This window comes from Aulostomus chinensis, chromosome 8 (genome assembly GCF_037954235.1).
Source record: "Aulostomus chinensis isolate RoL2024-O1b breed Wild chromosome 8, RoL_Achi_v1.0, whole genome shotgun sequence".
Classification (NCBI taxonomy): Eukaryota; Metazoa; Chordata; class Actinopteri; order Syngnathiformes; family Aulostomidae; genus Aulostomus; species Aulostomus chinensis.
In genome coordinates this window covers 27,987,174-28,002,940 of record NC_141327.1, presented here as the reverse complement: position 1 = coordinate 28,002,940, position 15,767 = coordinate 27,987,174, and the positions used below count along the sequence as shown (strand labels likewise).

General features: G+C 51.3%; 3 protein-coding genes across 8 annotated transcripts in view; 1 reads left to right on the top strand and 2 right to left on the bottom strand.

The window, feature by feature from the left end:
• The first annotated feature begins 470 nt into the window (after positions 1–470).
• On the top strand, positions 471–9,812 carry alg13 (ALG13 UDP-N-acetylglucosaminyltransferase subunit). 4 transcript variants are annotated; one of them, XM_086210284.1, is made up of 25 exons: positions 471–693; positions 1,907–1,990; positions 2,350–2,400; positions 2,489–2,535; positions 2,660–2,732; positions 2,872–2,953; positions 3,047–3,212; positions 3,395–3,455; positions 3,987–4,104; positions 4,221–4,285; positions 4,731–4,831; positions 4,938–5,023; positions 5,185–5,452; positions 5,570–5,671; positions 5,842–5,989; positions 6,765–6,930; positions 7,270–7,305; positions 7,396–7,451; positions 7,566–7,634; positions 7,890–8,004; positions 8,102–8,221; positions 8,312–8,352; positions 8,464–8,578; positions 8,676–8,783; positions 8,860–9,812. In XM_086210284.1, exons 1-25 carry the CDS (start codon positions 574–576, stop codon positions 9,246–9,248), a joined length of 2,787 nt encoding a protein of 928 aa, XP_086066410.1. In that variant the 5' UTR covers positions 471–573; the 3' UTR covers positions 9,249–9,812. The 4 variants fall into 4 exon arrangements, with proteins under 4 accessions (XP_086066410.1, XP_086066411.1, XP_086066408.1 ...); XM_086210285.1 differs by having other exon boundaries at positions 472–693; positions 5,573–5,671; XM_086210282.1 differs by having other exon boundaries at positions 472–693; positions 5,570–5,677.
• A 174-nt stretch (positions 9,813–9,986) lies between these two features.
• Positions 9,987–11,894, bottom strand: LOC147257931 (protein EOLA1). The gene is made up of 3 exons (XM_086212180.1): positions 11,693–11,894; positions 11,048–11,308; positions 9,987–10,978 (listed from the first exon to the last, which is right to left on the bottom strand). The coding sequence occupies exons 2-3, from the start codon at positions 11,304–11,306 to the stop codon at positions 10,770–10,772; spliced, it is 468 nt and encodes a 155-aa protein (XP_086068306.1). The 5' UTR covers positions 11,307–11,308; positions 11,693–11,894; the 3' UTR covers positions 9,987–10,769.
• Positions 11,895–12,010: 116 nt separating this feature from the next.
• Positions 12,011–15,767, bottom strand: part of LOC147257930 (actin-binding protein WASF3-like) — a 9,147-nt gene continuing 5,390 nt past the window's right edge. Inside the window, exons 8-11 of one of the 3 annotated variants that reach the window (XM_086212177.1) lie at positions 15,378–15,668; positions 15,126–15,265; positions 14,750–14,965; positions 12,011–14,540 (exon numbers count right to left, since the gene is read on the bottom strand). In XM_086212177.1, the coding sequence (XP_086068303.1) occupies positions 14,377–14,540; positions 14,750–14,965; positions 15,126–15,265; positions 15,378–15,668 (811 nt within the window). In that variant the 3' untranslated portion in view covers positions 12,011–14,376. The remainder of the gene's footprint in view (positions 14,541–14,749; positions 14,966–15,125; positions 15,266–15,377; positions 15,669–15,767) is intronic. The other 2 variants (XM_086212178.1, XM_086212179.1) reach the window with 2 other exon arrangements.

The following is a 15,767-nucleotide window of genomic DNA, read 5'->3' as shown; positions in this document are numbered from 1 at the left end:
GGACTGAGGGGAGGGTTTGCTGCTGCAGGGGAGACCGGGGCCAGTCGTTACACCAGCGCTGACGTCACTGCACATGCTCAGTTGCACTGACACGCTGTTAAACTTCATTGTAGGGGTTCAGACGACGTCCAACGGTGAAGTTGACCTCTGACCTCAAATTGCGATGAAGTTGTTGATTTCCTCACCAGAATACCCAAAAGTCTCCAAATGTTTACCGCCCCTTTATTTTTACGCCCTCAGTTGTTCATTTGATTATTGATGACCACAGTGAATCGGTGATGATTGGTGTATGATGTCATCAGGCGTCACTCCACAAAAACAGCAGCAGAGAGCTTGAAAAAGTCAAGACCTTTAAATACCAAAGGCAGGAAGGAAGTAACAGCAGATCCTCCTGTTAACTGATCATTATTGGGATGGTTGTAAGTTTTCCGAGCCCCCGTCGGGCCTTGAAGGCAACACCATGGGGATCGCGCGCTCCTCAGGCTGATTAAACTCACCTGTTCGTCGGGTGCGGCGGCTCGTGCTGTCGGTGCGTGACTACCAGACAGTTTGCGTGAGTTTAACGGCGGCGGGATGCAGAAGGGCCTGAAGAAGTACTTCGTCAACATGGACGAGTATCTGTCCAGCCTGGGCCTGTACCGGAAGATGGTGGCCCGGGACGCGTCCAGTCTGTTCCGAGCCGTGTCAGAACAGGTAAGCCGGGCTAACGGTGGCGGCTAACGCCAGGACTCGCTGCCGGTGAGTGCCGGGGTCAGAGGTCAAAGAAAACCGGGGACATGGTTGACCTCCGTCGCCATGGTAACTGCTCAGCTCAAGAGGTTTACCCGGCAGCTGATTGGAGTAACCCTTTTTTATGATATCAGGAATGTGGTCTGTAATACGTCATCACCTGTGTTCAAATATTTGGCTTTTTTTCTCTTTTTTTAAAAAAAAACTTTTCCACTGGAAGGTCAGCAGCTGTCAATCATCACACTGACTGACGTCATCACCTGTGTCTCCTTGATGTTTCCATCTCCAGGGACCAGGAACATGAAGAGAAACTGTGTTTGATGGCTGCACGTAGGTTTTAGTTCCTGTAGAAGTTCCTTAGTTAGAAGGCCCTGCTGGAGGGGTGGTACTTCCTCATGGCCCAGGAACCTTGGGGGCGGGGCTGCAATAGTGGACATCTCTGATTGGTCATTTTCTGTTTTTATACACCTCATCCTCCTGGTTTGCCTGTTCTCCCCTGGATACACAGACGACATGAGCCACAGGGACCTTTAGAAGAGTAGGTCTGCTCCTACTGCCTGTAGTGGAAATGCCCCTTAACTGACCACGGTGACCTACAGGGTCACATGACCACCGACGTCGTGGTGTTTGCCACAGAAGCATCTGTGACGAAGATTCGTAGGGAGTGACTGTAGAGAGGAACTCACGGTGATGATGTCATCGTGATTATGTAAAGAAAATATAGATGCTGTCGGTCAAATTTGCCTTATAAGTGCATTCGCTTTTCTGTTTTCATTTTAGCGTTCAAGAGCAACCAGAGAGAAGAGAACATCAAAGTTTCTCTCTGTAGGGAGTCGATGGTTGTCTGGTCCATTCTGAAGTAAACCTGAGGTGGCGCTGTTAACCCCCGAGGTGGCAGAAAGACTCAGAGTAAATACAGCGACGTGTTCAGAGGGCGCTGTCACATGACCTCTGGTGGCGGCGTGTGTTGTTTGTTTCGTGAGAGTCACCTGTTAGTTGCGGGCTGAGTCAGTGACGGACACATCAGGACTGAGACCCGATCAGGACGCAGATGAGGGTCTTGGTTTTTTGGGTTTGAAACAGCCAAAGTAACGAGGACGTGTCAGAGTCAAAGGTCAGCTGATGGTGTGTGTGTGTGTGTGTGTGTGTGTGTGTGTGTGTGTGTGTGTGTGTGTAGCTGTATTACTCTCAGAACTACCATCAGAAGATCCGTCAGGACTGCGCCAACTTCATGAGGACCAACCCGAGCATCTTTGAGCCGGTGAGTTGATCGTAGTCTGAATGACGGACAGCATCTCGCCATTTTCACACTCCGATGGCGTGTAACAGGGGCAGGGGATGTGACGGTGACTTGTCAACATGGCGACATTTTCAAAGAGCAACAGGTCAGCGACCCTGATGACATCTTGACCTCAAACATGGGTCCAAGCGAGCCAACAAAGGTCAATGATGACTGATGAGCTTCAGCTAAAGTACTTGTGGAGGCTGCACCGGTCAGGCTAAGCTAGGCGCCTCACTGTCACCTAGCAACAAAAAAAGCTTTGGATGGCGAACGCGTCTTGTTGGACAGCCTTGTTCAGTGAGTCAGGAACCTCTAACCTCACATCTTGTGTCTCTCAGTTTGTTGAAGGATCGTTTGAGAAGTATCTGGAGCGCCTGGAGGACCCTAAGGTGAGCCGCTGTGACCTTTTGACCTGTCGGTCCCTGTTGAACGGTGTTTTACTCCCAACCAGCTCTAATGGCGAGCGTTTTCTTCCAGGAGACGGTGGGTCAGGTGGAGATCAAGGCTCTGTCTCAGCTCTACAAGTGAGAAACTCTTGTTCACACACCGAGGCGGGTTCAACCCAGACCCCGCCCCCCACCCCCAGAGCAAGAGCATCCCAGTACAACTAATTCTGTGTGTTTGTGTGTGTGTGTGCGCCACATGCAGGCATTGCTTCCTGATCTACCGTTACCCAGGGAAACCAGCAACTGTGATTTCGGAGGACAACTTCATTGACAAGGTGAAGAGGAACGCAGGAAGTGATGACAGTTGACCCGGCAGCTGTTTAAGCCCTTCAGTCCCGACAGGCGTGGCACGGTGATCTACCATAAACCAGGACCTGTGGTTGGTCAGTACTGTCGGTCTTCTGTGTTGCTTAGGTGACGCTATGCTGCTCCATCAATGGTCACTATGACATCGTCTACCCGAGGAGTTACCCGGTCTCTGCCGCCCTCTGCCAGTGTGAGTACTGATCCTGTAGTCAAGCTGCCTCAGTAATAGAAGGACTGAGAGTCCTGTGTGTGTGTGTGTGTGTGTGTGTGTGTGTGTGTGTAGCTCTTGTGTACGAGCTGCTCTACACTCAAGTGTTCAAGTGCGAGGAGGTGGAGCTCTGTCAGGCAATGGAGGCCACCAGGGTCGGAGGGCGTCGCTATAGAAACAGTCCATCGGTGTGCAGCGACGTCGACGTTGGCTACGACACCCCGGAGGACCGAGGTCACAGGTGAGCATTCACTCCATGTCTGATGTCACAGATTGCATTCTGACCCCGTGAGTGCGACACATCAACCTCAACTGCGCGGTGGCGTCATGGTGATGACATCATCATCCATCCTTCAACACTTCAGAGGCAGATGACCCTGAGATGGCTGGTTCAATGCACCATCACGATGTTCTGTCCTGCAGGGAGGAGGTGGAGTCGGGCGGAACTCCTGAGGAGAAGCTGCGACCGACAGATGACAGCAAGGTTGGCCGGACACTCCTGAGGTTAAAGGTCACAGATCTTAAAGAGTATTGATTAATGGGGGCCACTGCACCAACTGGGGGAAAGGTCTTCTACCCTCACGCTGGCGCTTGAGGTGCCGCCACGTCTCTGACATTCAGCTGCCATATTAGATCATCTACTCTAGCACGTGACGCCGTGCGCGTTCATACTTACCTCGCTCTCCTTCTTTTTCATTTCTTTGCGGCTAACTCATGTAGCATTCATGCTAATAATGCTGTTCCGGCCATAAGAGGCCTCAAACAACCAGTGAGTCTGGCACCGAACCAGAACTGAACCAGCATTGACTGCAAGGCGAACATTCCAACTTAGTGTTTCTGAACATGAACACGACTGAAAAGGGTGATGCTTTAGGATGTGTTTATCAAATGTTGTGACATCACTTTGAGGCACCCAAATGTCTCTGTTTTAGTCTCTGTCTCCTTCCCGTTCACCGGAGTCCTCTGGTCTCTGGGCGGGTGGACAATTTCTGGCATGTTTCTTTTGTTGTTTCAGCCGCTGGTGGAAGCCCCGCCCCCCTCCAGACTGTCCCTGCCATTTAAAGTGGTGAAGTCCCTGGATGGTGATGTTTACAGGAATGTGGAATTTGACGTCTGGCAGGACACCTGCAAAGGTAACATCCAGAGAGGCCGGCGTGAGTGACGTACCTGAGCTGATGCTGACGAGTGCATGTGGTCGCCGACAGAGCGCCACCTCACCCCAATGATCTTGTGTGCGTGTGACTGACAGAGATGCAGAAGACGGACTACATGGTGTTTGCGGGGAGGCAGTACTTCCTGGGAGACAAGTGTCAGGTACGAAACCGCATAGGATAATTACAGCAGTGGTGACTTCCAGTACCCAAGGGGTTCCTAACCTGTGGAACACCAACTACCACACCGGGACCAGTGTGTCGCATTAATCCACTCAAAGCCACACCCATCTGTGACTCGCGCTAGCACCAGGGACGTTAGCAAGAGAAGTGCTAACTATTGCAGTCAGTTAAACACTCCCGGTCCAATCAGACGTTCGAAAAATCCCCTCAGAGACGGTGGGCGTCTCAGCCGTGCTCAGGCTGGTCCTGCTGACGTCAGTAACCCTTTACTGTTTGTATTAGGAACCGTTTTGTTGAGAATTGATGGTTATCAGTTCCCAGGAGTTGCTCAGTGTACAAAACATGTTGGTACACACTTAAGAAGAAAATGGCTCCCTTGAATGCTTGGAGGATGTCAGCCAATCAGAGTTTTGCTGTGTTTTCAGGTACGTCTGGAGCCAAAGGGGAAGTACTACAACGCCTTCATCCAGGAAGTAGGAACTCACTCGTCAGCTGTCACGGTCTTCATCGAGGAGCTGGGAGAGAAGTAAAGCAGACGACTCAGCTTTGTACTTTTATCCTCAAATAAACTCAGAGCCCTCAAACAGACGTCCCTCCCTCCCTGGTCCCTCCCTCCTTGTTTCCTCCTCCAGGCACCTGGTTCCTCTGACTGATCTGAAACCAGTGAATCCAGTTCCTGCCTGGAACGTTGCTGCCCCCCCTCGGAAAGGAGACCTGGGTATGTTAATGCTTGTCAGCTGAAGTGATGTAGTCATCGTTTCAACCTCTAAACTGACATGATTGACAGTTACAATTGTGCGACTCTAACGGCCTCCTGACCCGCGCCTACGTGCACGTCACTCGTTGTGGCGTCCTCGTGTCTTCCTGTCCGTATCTCAGACACAGACTCTCGTGGTCAGAGGCACCACCGTCATCGTTACTTCAGGAAGTCTCGCGGCAGCAGTGGCATGAAAGGGGCGGAGCTGCTGATGCCACCGCCCTCCTCCTATGGAGGCCCGCCCCCGTCTGCACTACCTCCCCGCTTCCAGCCAGCAGGCCACCCCCGTCCACCCCCTCCTCCATCCCCTGGAGCCATGACCTATGACCCCTATGCACCACCACATCACCACCCATCCACAGCCAGACCACCTCGTTATGGAACTTCCAGGTGGGACTGAACAGCTGGTACCTGCCGAGCAAGAAGGTGCATTGATACTGAGGACAACCTGTGTGTGTGTGTGTGTGTGTGTGTGTGTGTGTACCTGATGTTTTGGATTCTGGTCAGAAGCTCCACCCGCTTCCTGAACCGTCACCTGATTGGTCCACAGCTGACATATTACCACCCTGGCCGACGATATTACCACGACTACGACAACTACGCCTTCAGGTCTCGGTAAAAGAGTTATGTCCTACTTCTTTGTTCTGATGTCTCAGATCAACAATCTCCAGTTTAATCCCGGGTCACTCCCCGCACGCGAAGGCACCCAGTGGGAATCTGTAACCATCAGATTTCCCAATCAGTCGGGGATGATGAAACGTTGTCTTTTGTGTTTTCAGTCGTAGTCGCCGCCAGCTGGCGTCGGCTCTCAATAAAGAATGTCAGTTTGGCTTCCCTGCCGAGGCGGACGAGTCGGCTGATCTGGATGCAGCGATTGCCTACTACCAGTTGGATGACGCCAACGATGCCGTTTTTCCGCCGCTACCGGTAAGAAATTATCAAAATGTTAATTTTAAACTGACCTAAAAGTCACATGAGAGTTTTTGGTGACCGGGGTCCCACTAAGACTTTGGACGCTTGATTCAGTGGGCAGCTGAGAGACTCGGACCTGGACTCCACCCACGTGCTGACTTTCTAAGACAAAAGGGACCTCAGGACCATCAGGACTTATGCAGCTCAGTTGGACCCTTCTTCTGTCTAGAGACGGCTGGCGCTGTCACACGGGGGCGAGGCGATGGTCCTGGACTCGTGTGCATTTCTACAACTCTCAAATATCTTCCACTAAACTACAGTTTCATCTCTGTTCCCCTGGACCTCTGCTAAAGGCTCAGTGGTGGCTCCTGGTTTAACACCAGACCAAACTAATCAAACCAAGAGGGCTTTAATTAGTTTGGTCTGAATGAGGCAGGTATGAAAGTGTTTCTGGAGAGCGTAATGACTTGGACCTGGACTCTGCTGACTCGTTACAAGATGATGTGATGTACCAGATTTCTCAAAATTTAAATTTAATGCAATAATTACACGATCAGAACTCAGCATTAATAAATGTAAACAACCGTAGTTCACATCCACCAACGCACGGCGCAAACTGACGGGAACGACAAGCTGAGGCTCAGTGATGAAGTCACAAGAAAGAGCGAAGAGCAGAATCATCTTTTTAAATCAATTTTGCATTTGTAGCTACTTTGACAGTCCAAACTCCTCATCGTGTGTCATGTTAACACTACTTCCTGTTTTAAATCTACCCGTCTTCCCCCGACAGGGCCCCTCAGTGGCCCCACCCCCTGCCATTGGGCCACCGCAATCCAGCTCCTCCTACAGGGTCCAGAGAGGATCAGGGCCCCTCCCCCCTGTACCTCCACCTGGAAACACCCCCGTCTGTTCATCAGAAGAGGACCAGGAGGACACCAGCACAGTCGAGGACCAGGGTGGGGACAAAACCTTCGAATGCCTCAAATACGACGGACATAAACACTCGTAGAAAACCATATATCAGGGTGGGTGCTCTCCACCCCCGCCATCGCCAAAGCAACGATCTGCTTTTCAGAAACACTCAGACTGAGATGGGCGGAGCTCTCCCATGTCTGACATTGCGGGGCTAACGTCGGTTTGACAGTCAGACCTGTTACCGTGGTAACCTGGTTCGATTATCACGGAGGCCGTTTCATCGATTCGTCCTGGTGTTTTCACAATTAATCAACAGCGATTATAAGTTACTTGCAACCTTTTTTCGGGGTCAAACCTCTGATGTGTTCTTTGTCCGTCAGCCGAGTTCAGGGAGGAGTTCATCTACGTGACGCAGGGTGAGTGACATCATCCTCTTCACTTCAAGAACGCCGGCGGCTCTATTTCCTGTTGGCTGTGGGAAGTGACTCAAATCTCACCTGTTTCAGATCAGAGCTACCAGACCCCGAATGTTTACTCTGCTGTGGAGCCCTCACCTGCCCAGGTAACGCACCTGACCTCTGACCTGTGGCCAAATGCTGTTGAGTGACACTCGGGCCACGTGACCAGTGGTGTCACAGCTACATTGAGAAGATTTTCGCTTGTTTGTCTTGAAAAGGAAGAGCAGGAAGACGGCGCCACAGACTCGCCAGCAAGAGCGGAGATGAGCTACAGCTATACGCAGCAGGTGCACACACACACACACACACACACACACACACACACTAATCAGTTGATTAGCTCCATTCACCTCAAGTTAAATGCTACAAAGCTGCGCAACCAAATCAACACAGAATGAGGTACTGGACAGATAGATATTAAATGTATCAAATGTATTTGTAACGACGGAAGTCAAAAACGGCGGTGTCCCGTTACCTCAGCGTACTCGACGCATCCTCACAGTTACAGGTGAAACTCTTAAAACGCGTGTGTTTGTTTTCAGGTTGTGAAGCCTTTAACCGTCATCTGCTCTTCTCCTTCCTCCTCCTCCTCTTCACCATCCTCGCCATCGTCGCATGTTCCTGCAGCTCCAGCTGCGCACACACAGCCTCGCTCAGGTGCGCGCGCGTGCGTGCGCACACACACACACACACACACACACACAAGGCCTCACTAAGGTACAAACGCACACTCACATTTGTTTCTGGTCCTCAGTTGCCTTGGCGATCCCTGCCGCCTCCCCTTGGTTAGTTAATGAGTTGGGTGAGCCCCTCTGCACTGTGGTGGCTCCGCCTCCATATTCCTACGATCCTAACGGCAGTGATTTACCCAGAGGTCAGAGGTCACCCCAATGTGATTTGTTGTCATCAAAGTCAGTTTCTTAAGTGTGTGTGTGTGTGTGTGTGTGTGTGTTCATACATGCAGACTGTAGAGTACTCCAATACTACTTCAACCTGGGTGTGCAAGTAAGTGTCGCATGACCTCCTGACTGCAGGGACAAAACAAACTTAGAAAATTCTTGTGGTCAACATAACAAGACAGGTCTGACCTCTGACCTCTGACCTCTGCCCTCTCAGTGGTACCATCAGAGCTGCTGGCAGCAGCAGCAGGTCTACCCCAGCAACCCCCCAGACACCCCCTACCCCTACCAGCCCTATCCCTCCTACCTGAGCCAGGACCCCTCCCTGCACGGTAAAACACCACACCCTCTCTGATTGGCTCGCGTCAATCACTGTGTGACATGGCTGATCATGTGACCGTCTGACCTGTCCTGGTCTTGTGCCCCTAGCTGCCCCTCCGTCGTACCCTGAAACAGGTCGGGGGCCGCATCAGCCACCCTCCTCCTTCCCAGAATCCACCAGGACAGGAGAGGGACAAACAGAGGGACACGGCAGCGGTGAGTATTGATAACGCTGGTCACATGACAGGTGTTTCTCACTGATATGCAGGTCACCTGGTCCTTTTCTCCATAGGCTCCGTCCCCTCCATGGAAGCCTCTTCATCCGTCAACTCCACCCCTCCAGGCCCCACCCCTTCCTCGACAGTCTTGTACACAGAACAGACACCCCTGCACCCTCCCCCGCTGCTCCACCTGCCGTACGAGGCTCCACCCCCAGCTACCTACCTGTCCTCTGCCCCACCACCTCTTCCTCACCATTCTCATCCTCACCCCACCCACCTTGCCCACCATTCCTCCTACCATTCCTGCCTCCCCTCTTCGACACACTGGGGGGCACTTCAGCCCGGAGGCCATCCCCCACGGGTATTCTGCCCCGCCCCCAACCCCACCCATGTGGTTAGTTATATTACAGCTCCACCCCCCCATCATACAGCCACTCATTACATCCCCCCCACCGTCTAACACACTGTTCTCAGAGAGCCATGCTAAGCAGGGAAAAATCTTCATGCTCATGTGGAACGTTTCCAGAGGACAAACTGGGGGGGTGGGTTGGGGTGGGGGGGTAAATGTTGGAGTGAAAGTCGCCTCATATTAAGAAGAAACATTTTAGTATTGAGGTCTTACTTTGTTAACATGTTGGCCTGAAAACCATCAGGCATGCTAGCTGTTAGCTTGTCTAAGATGGGCCACAAATCCTGGGACACCATGTATGCTCACTTCCTGTTGACACGTTTGTTGTTTAGTTCTTGAACTTGTTATTGAGCGACCCGTTAGCGTGAACGTGCAAATTTCCTCTGCTGGTTCCCACGGAAACTTGGATGTGGACTTGCTCTACGCTTGTTGTTATGGGAACCAGAATGGTTGCCTGCAAAAAGAAACTTTGTTTGGGATGTCGTCGGTTCACGTTCTAAGCCAGCCAATTGGAGAGAAGGGGCGTGGCCAGTCCCTGTCTCTTGTGGAGGGGACGTATTTCTGTTGGGTTCTAACTGGTGATGGGGGGGTTTTTTTGTTTCTGGGTGATTAAAGTTGGTGTTTCAGCAGCAGCCTGCTTCCCGCTTCTGTTTTTAACCTGCGTCCCCATAAACCACCTGACTGAGTGAGAACGCGGTCTCCAGGACCCCCAACACCCAAACAGGGACCCAGGTTCTGAGCCGGGTTCTGGTTTTTATGAAAGGAACAAAATGAAGATGAAAGTTGCTGTGAAAAAAGAAAAGATCAGATTTATTCAGTCGTTACAAAACAAACCAAGAGAACCGGAATTTATTACTGAATTGGAACCAAGATTCAGTCGACTGAGGATCCGTCAACGGCTCAACCATCTGTTTGAATGTAAAATGTCTGAAGCGTGAGGTCATACCAGACGTGAGTGAACCCCAGCAGCTCGAGCACAAATATTTGGAACAATTGTGAAGTGATGGCGTGCGCCAGTTTATGACTTCATCACAAATTAATGAACGAATCTTAGCCGGCTTCCGTGGCATCCTGTCAGGAATCGACGTGGTCACAGTGGTGAATCTACGACTGCTATGGGGAAGCATCAAATCTGAACCCTGATGTCCAACAGCTGATCAGGGCCGATGAGTGACAGGTCCCTCTGTGGCGTTCAACCAACGTCATTAACGCATTCAGATACGGCGAAGAGTCCTGAAGTTGGCAGTGCCGTCCAGCGCAACAGACGCTGGTTCACACACGATCGTCACATTAATGAAAGGCTGAATGTCGGCGATGGTTCTGGACAAATGATGGACGGGCTCGTCACACCACGTCACTCAGCTAGTGGTGGTGGCGGCTGCATGGCTGCTGGGGGGAGGAGCTACACACAACAGTCGTACGGAGACGCTCGCTGCTCAACTCAACGGATGTCGGTGGATGAAATAACCCATCAGTAACCATCTCAGGGTTGTTTGGTGTGTCGGTGTCTGACCCACTAACAGCAACACACCAGCATTAAAGCAACTTTTTTTCTGAAAGCACACTGCGTTGTCATGGCAACAGCTCAGCTGGAATCTCGACCGTCCAAAGGTCGCGACCTCCTCGGGTGTGCAGCGGTGCCCTCAGCCACCGTGGGTTGCACAGCTGAGTCAGGTGTTTTTCCTGCAGACCAGTCAGTACTGCTGAGTGCTCCAGGTGCTGAAGCTCCTCCTCATGCAGGGAGGCGGGACATTGCCAGGTGGTTCCCACGTCAACCAATCCTGAAACAGAGATGACACACGTGACTGGCACCTTGGCAGAGCAAGGGGAAGAAGCAGGCGTCTTCTCACCTGCCACCACACCGCGACCAAACCGCTCCCCCGAATCCAGGAGCGTTTGGATCTGATCCTGGTTCATCCCTAGTGAGCTGCCCAGCACTGCCCGCCACTCCTCCCCCTCCCAGTCTCGCCGGGCGATGTGGACTGCCAGGGTCTGGTTCTCCAACGGGGCCAGCAGTGGCCTCCAGCGGCTCTCCACTGTCTTCACACCGTCCAGAACTAAGCCGGCATACGGCTGGCGGAAGGACAGGCAGGACACCTGCAGCGACATGTCTAAGGAGCAAACGTGGCGGCAGCCGTGTCATTAAACAGCCCTGATGACACCATGAGCCACCGTCCCTGCCTCTGCTCTCAGCTCCAGCTGACCAAGATGTTCGGGGTTAATGTGCAGGTGTCATTCCTCCTGGTTTAGGACCCCGGACCCCACGTCAAGAACCCGAGAACAACGGGAGTGTACCCACCGACCCGCGTCTCCCCTACGCAATCGCTAACCAGTTCAATCGGAGCATCGAACCGGACTGTTCCTGGTTCTTCCGGTCTGTTCGGTCGCGGCGAATCAACATTTGCTCCTAAAACTTAAGCCTCCTGGATGGGTGAGTGACCGGAGCCTTTCTAAACTCTTCATGTTCGGTAGACAAACAATCAGTCTGCACCTACCGAGTTGTACTCTTCGTTTCCCCTGCAGCTTCTTCTTCTTCGGTGATGATCCACTGGTGTGTTCCGCCCCCTACTGGACGGGGGTGGGAGGACTCGTGGCCTCTGGAGCTTTTTGACCTCATCTCGGTCCGATGTTTCAGAAAAATAAATACAACTGACAAACCATTGATGAATTACGACTTGCATCATCAGCGTCGACCTTCAGTTGGCCAACAAACCGCTGGTTACCATGACGATCATCCTGGTTACCATGGTGAAAAGTTGCCTCTGCAGCCTGGGGACAAACAGACTTACACAAACGTATTAAAGAAGACCGTTTTGTTCATGTTTATTCAGCAAGTTTGGCGAGATCAGACTTACGTGATTTATCTCAAGTGGGAGTTTCATTCTGTGTTACACATAATTCAGCGAGAAAGTTTGACATGATCTCCAATGGGTTTGATTTTGTGACACTGGAACAGCTGTCTAGCTTTAGCCCTTTAAAAGAATTAAGTTTAAAAAAAAATCCATCAGTTTCAAAAGTATAATTTTAAAAATTTGAGCCACATCTAAAGAGCATTTGATCATCTGGCAAACAGCTGCTGAACAACCCGGTGGGGTGAATATTCACTCTGGAAACACGTCACAATATTTGTTGAGTGTCCTTCCCCAATGTTGCAATCTAGATCCTTTGAATAAAGTTTAACACTAATAAAGTTAGACATGCACTTGTCGTCCAAGATGGTGGAATCTCAGCAGCGTTGAGAGGTTGAACCTTCTCAGACGGCACCATGTTGGATTTGACCTCATTTGAATGAGCCAGTGAACCCGGAGAGGAGGAAGGGGTGGAGCTAACTGAGAAACAGGCAGGCTGTCTTGGTAGCCACTTGTCAATCACAATGTAGCCACACCCACTTTATGGTCTACTTGACTCTGAATGACGAAATACTGAGTCAACGTCCTGCTACGTTGAAGACCTGAAACCATTGAGACCATTAAATTGTCAGGGGAATGTTTCTCTCTGACCAGTGGAGTCGCCCCCTGCTGGCCATTGCGTCCAAACACACTCATGGAAGTGTTTCACAGATTTGGTCAAGCTCATTTTTAAATAAAGATTGAGATGAAGAAAAAAAAGGGAGACAAGAATTCACAGATCAGTTAAAATCACACGACTCATTTTAAATATAAAAAACATCAACGCTAATTGAAGCTCGTGGATCCAGTCGCCCACCCAGAAAACACGCCGTCTTTGTCAATAAAGTTTTGAAGACAAACAGATGTCACAGGTTCTTTAGTTTTTCTACCAACATGCAAATCACAGCAGAGACGGCACAGATCAAGGACCTCTACAACCAATCACAGGTGCAGGATAAGAAGAACACGCCCCCCTTTCTTTTTCACTGTACACATCAGCAGCAGCAGCGGCAGCAAAGTAAAACTGAAGCTGATCACTTGATGATGTCATCATGACTTCAGCCAGACAGACTGATCCTCACGTCACATGACATCTGGTATCAGAGAACATGACGCAGTCGTCTGGTTCAAAAACTCCACCTCCGTCCTTGACATTCACGCATGTTTTCTGGTTTTGACCGGTCCACTCAGCGCTGGTTTGGTCGTGTTTGTTTCCACGCTCCAGCCAACACGTCCCGGTCCCCAAGCGCTACTTGAGAGTTTACTTCTAATCATGCTGGTCGCCTGGTGATGTTTTGCTGTGTGTTTGCATCTCCATATCGACTTGGTAAGGAATCACTTTGTGCACGAAAACGGTCAAAGAAACTGCCACGTTTGGTGACGCGATCGCGTCACGTCAGCTGCTCGCTTAGCACCGATGACATGCGACCAAGGACGAATAAAATACACAAACATGTGAACGTAAACAGTAGTAATACCGATCATAAATGACACAAGAGGCTGTGCATGACATCGTGGCTGCGTTCGTCCGCGTCATCGCTACAAACTTGTCAATGTTCGGCTGGACTGCTAATCTCTGGTTACCATGGCAACTAACAAATTAGATGCTGTACAAAGCCAACGGGGGAAGACGGGTAGGAACACCAAGGTTACAGCTGCAAAACACAGGAGAAACCAAAAAAGTCTGTACAAGCGAGAATGAAACCTGCAAGAGGAGAAAGAATCGCTCATACCGAAGTAAATAAATTCAGCAAAAGACCACAAAAACGTCGATATAAAAAGAAGTAAATAAAAATAAAAGCATGAACATTTTTAATGAAACTCATAAAAAAAAAAACAACCCCCAAACCCACCTAACTTTTCCAGGTTGTAAGCGGTTGATTTGAACAACCAGTCAAATCAGTTCTCGATGTTCAGAAAGAGCCAGGAACTTGAATCAGATGACGAGTTTCCGCGTGTAGAGCGCCACCTGCCGGACGAAGAGCTTCTGGTAAAAAAATATTCGGTGTCTTCGCGAACGCATCACATCCAGCAGTCTGTCAGCGCCCCCCGAAGGCAACACTGCTCATTACAACGTACTGGTGTTCCTGTCAAGAAGATGACGCAACAGAAAAGATGGTTTCTGCTCCACCTTCAGCAGGTTGAAAAAAAATTAAGATAAATCAATAAAGACAATAATTAACTATAAATTAGATTCTTTTTTTCCAGGTTCCAAATGTTTCTTTCAGCAGATTCAAGGCTCTGCTGCCTCCTCATTTCCTCCCTCCCTCGTCTCCTCTCCTGCCTCGCTGTTAGTCGGACCACTCCTGGTCTTCGGGCTCAGACTCCTCCTCTGATTCGCTGTACTCCACGGCGATGCGGCGTGACAGGATGGTGGCGACATCATTTCCAGCGGGCTCCCGTTTCTTGGCCTCCTCCTGCTCCCGCTGCTCCTGAACCTTCCTCAGCTGGATCCCTGCAGACCAGCACAAACCAGAACCACCTGAAACTCCAGACTGGACAACACGATCAAAACACGACCCTAGACAAACGGCGACAGACACCCTGAGATGAGCGACAACGTCACTCCGGCGAGGAGCTGAACGGATACTCGCTACGTCTGCTCTCCAGCGGCAGGTGGCCTGACAGGTGAGGTGATGAGTGAGGTGAGGTGATGAGTCTGACCTCTGCGGATGGCTGCCAGCAGGTCGCTGCGTGCGTCATTCATCGGCATGTTTGGTCCGCCAGGTTTCCTGACTTCCGTCACCTGGGGCATCGGGGTTGCGTTTGCTGCCATGGGCGGGGCCTGACCTCCAGGTCGTGAGGGGGAGGGGACGTAATTGGCTGGTGGAGGGGGAGGAGGGGAGGGGCTGTAGGGGCGAGAGAGGACAGCAGCACCACCTGCGGACAATGACATAAGATGCTTCATCTCTTAATATCTTCATCTGGATCGAGGCAGGCCTGTAACCATGGCAACTGCATGCGGTGACAGTTGGACAATATTCGCCAAATAAATGTTTTTTTTTTCCTCTAGCAATCTAAAAGTTTTGGTGTCTGTCACCTTGATTACCAGGAGCGGTGGCAGGGTGCGGCGGCGGCGCCATGGCAACAGTGTGGGCGGAGCTGTTTGGGAACACCTTCTGTCCTGACATTGGTATGAGAGGTGGTGGTGGAGGAGGGGCCGGTGGAATCTGATGGTCACTGCGGGCAAAATTGAGGACAAACGTCAAACATGACACACGTAGTTAAACCTGTGTGTGTGTGTGTGTGTGTGTGTGTGTGTGTGTGTGTGTGTGTGCGCGTGTGTGTGTACCTGGCCTCTTGGGCTGCGGTGACCCATGCTCCATTCTGACCGGCAGAGGCCGCGAGCGGCAGAGGCTGGTGGTGGTGGTGATGATGCAGCTGGTTGCGGCCCAGTGAGTGCTGCCTGGCCGTTGTCGCGGCGGCCGCGGAGGATGCGGAGGCGGGCCGGAGGGCGCGGTCCAACGACTGGGTCTGACCACTCCCAGCTGTCACCCCGCTGACGTGATCCTTTCCATCGTGCCCCTGACCGTCATTGTGGTGGGGGCTGGGGAGGAAGGAGGGGTCATCTGACATCCTTAACCTGCGGGGGAGGGGGACTGACCTTTGACCTACGTAGGATTCATAGCATTCTGGCGGCTTGCTTGCTCAGATTATAGTTTTAGCAGCGTGCAGGAACGCA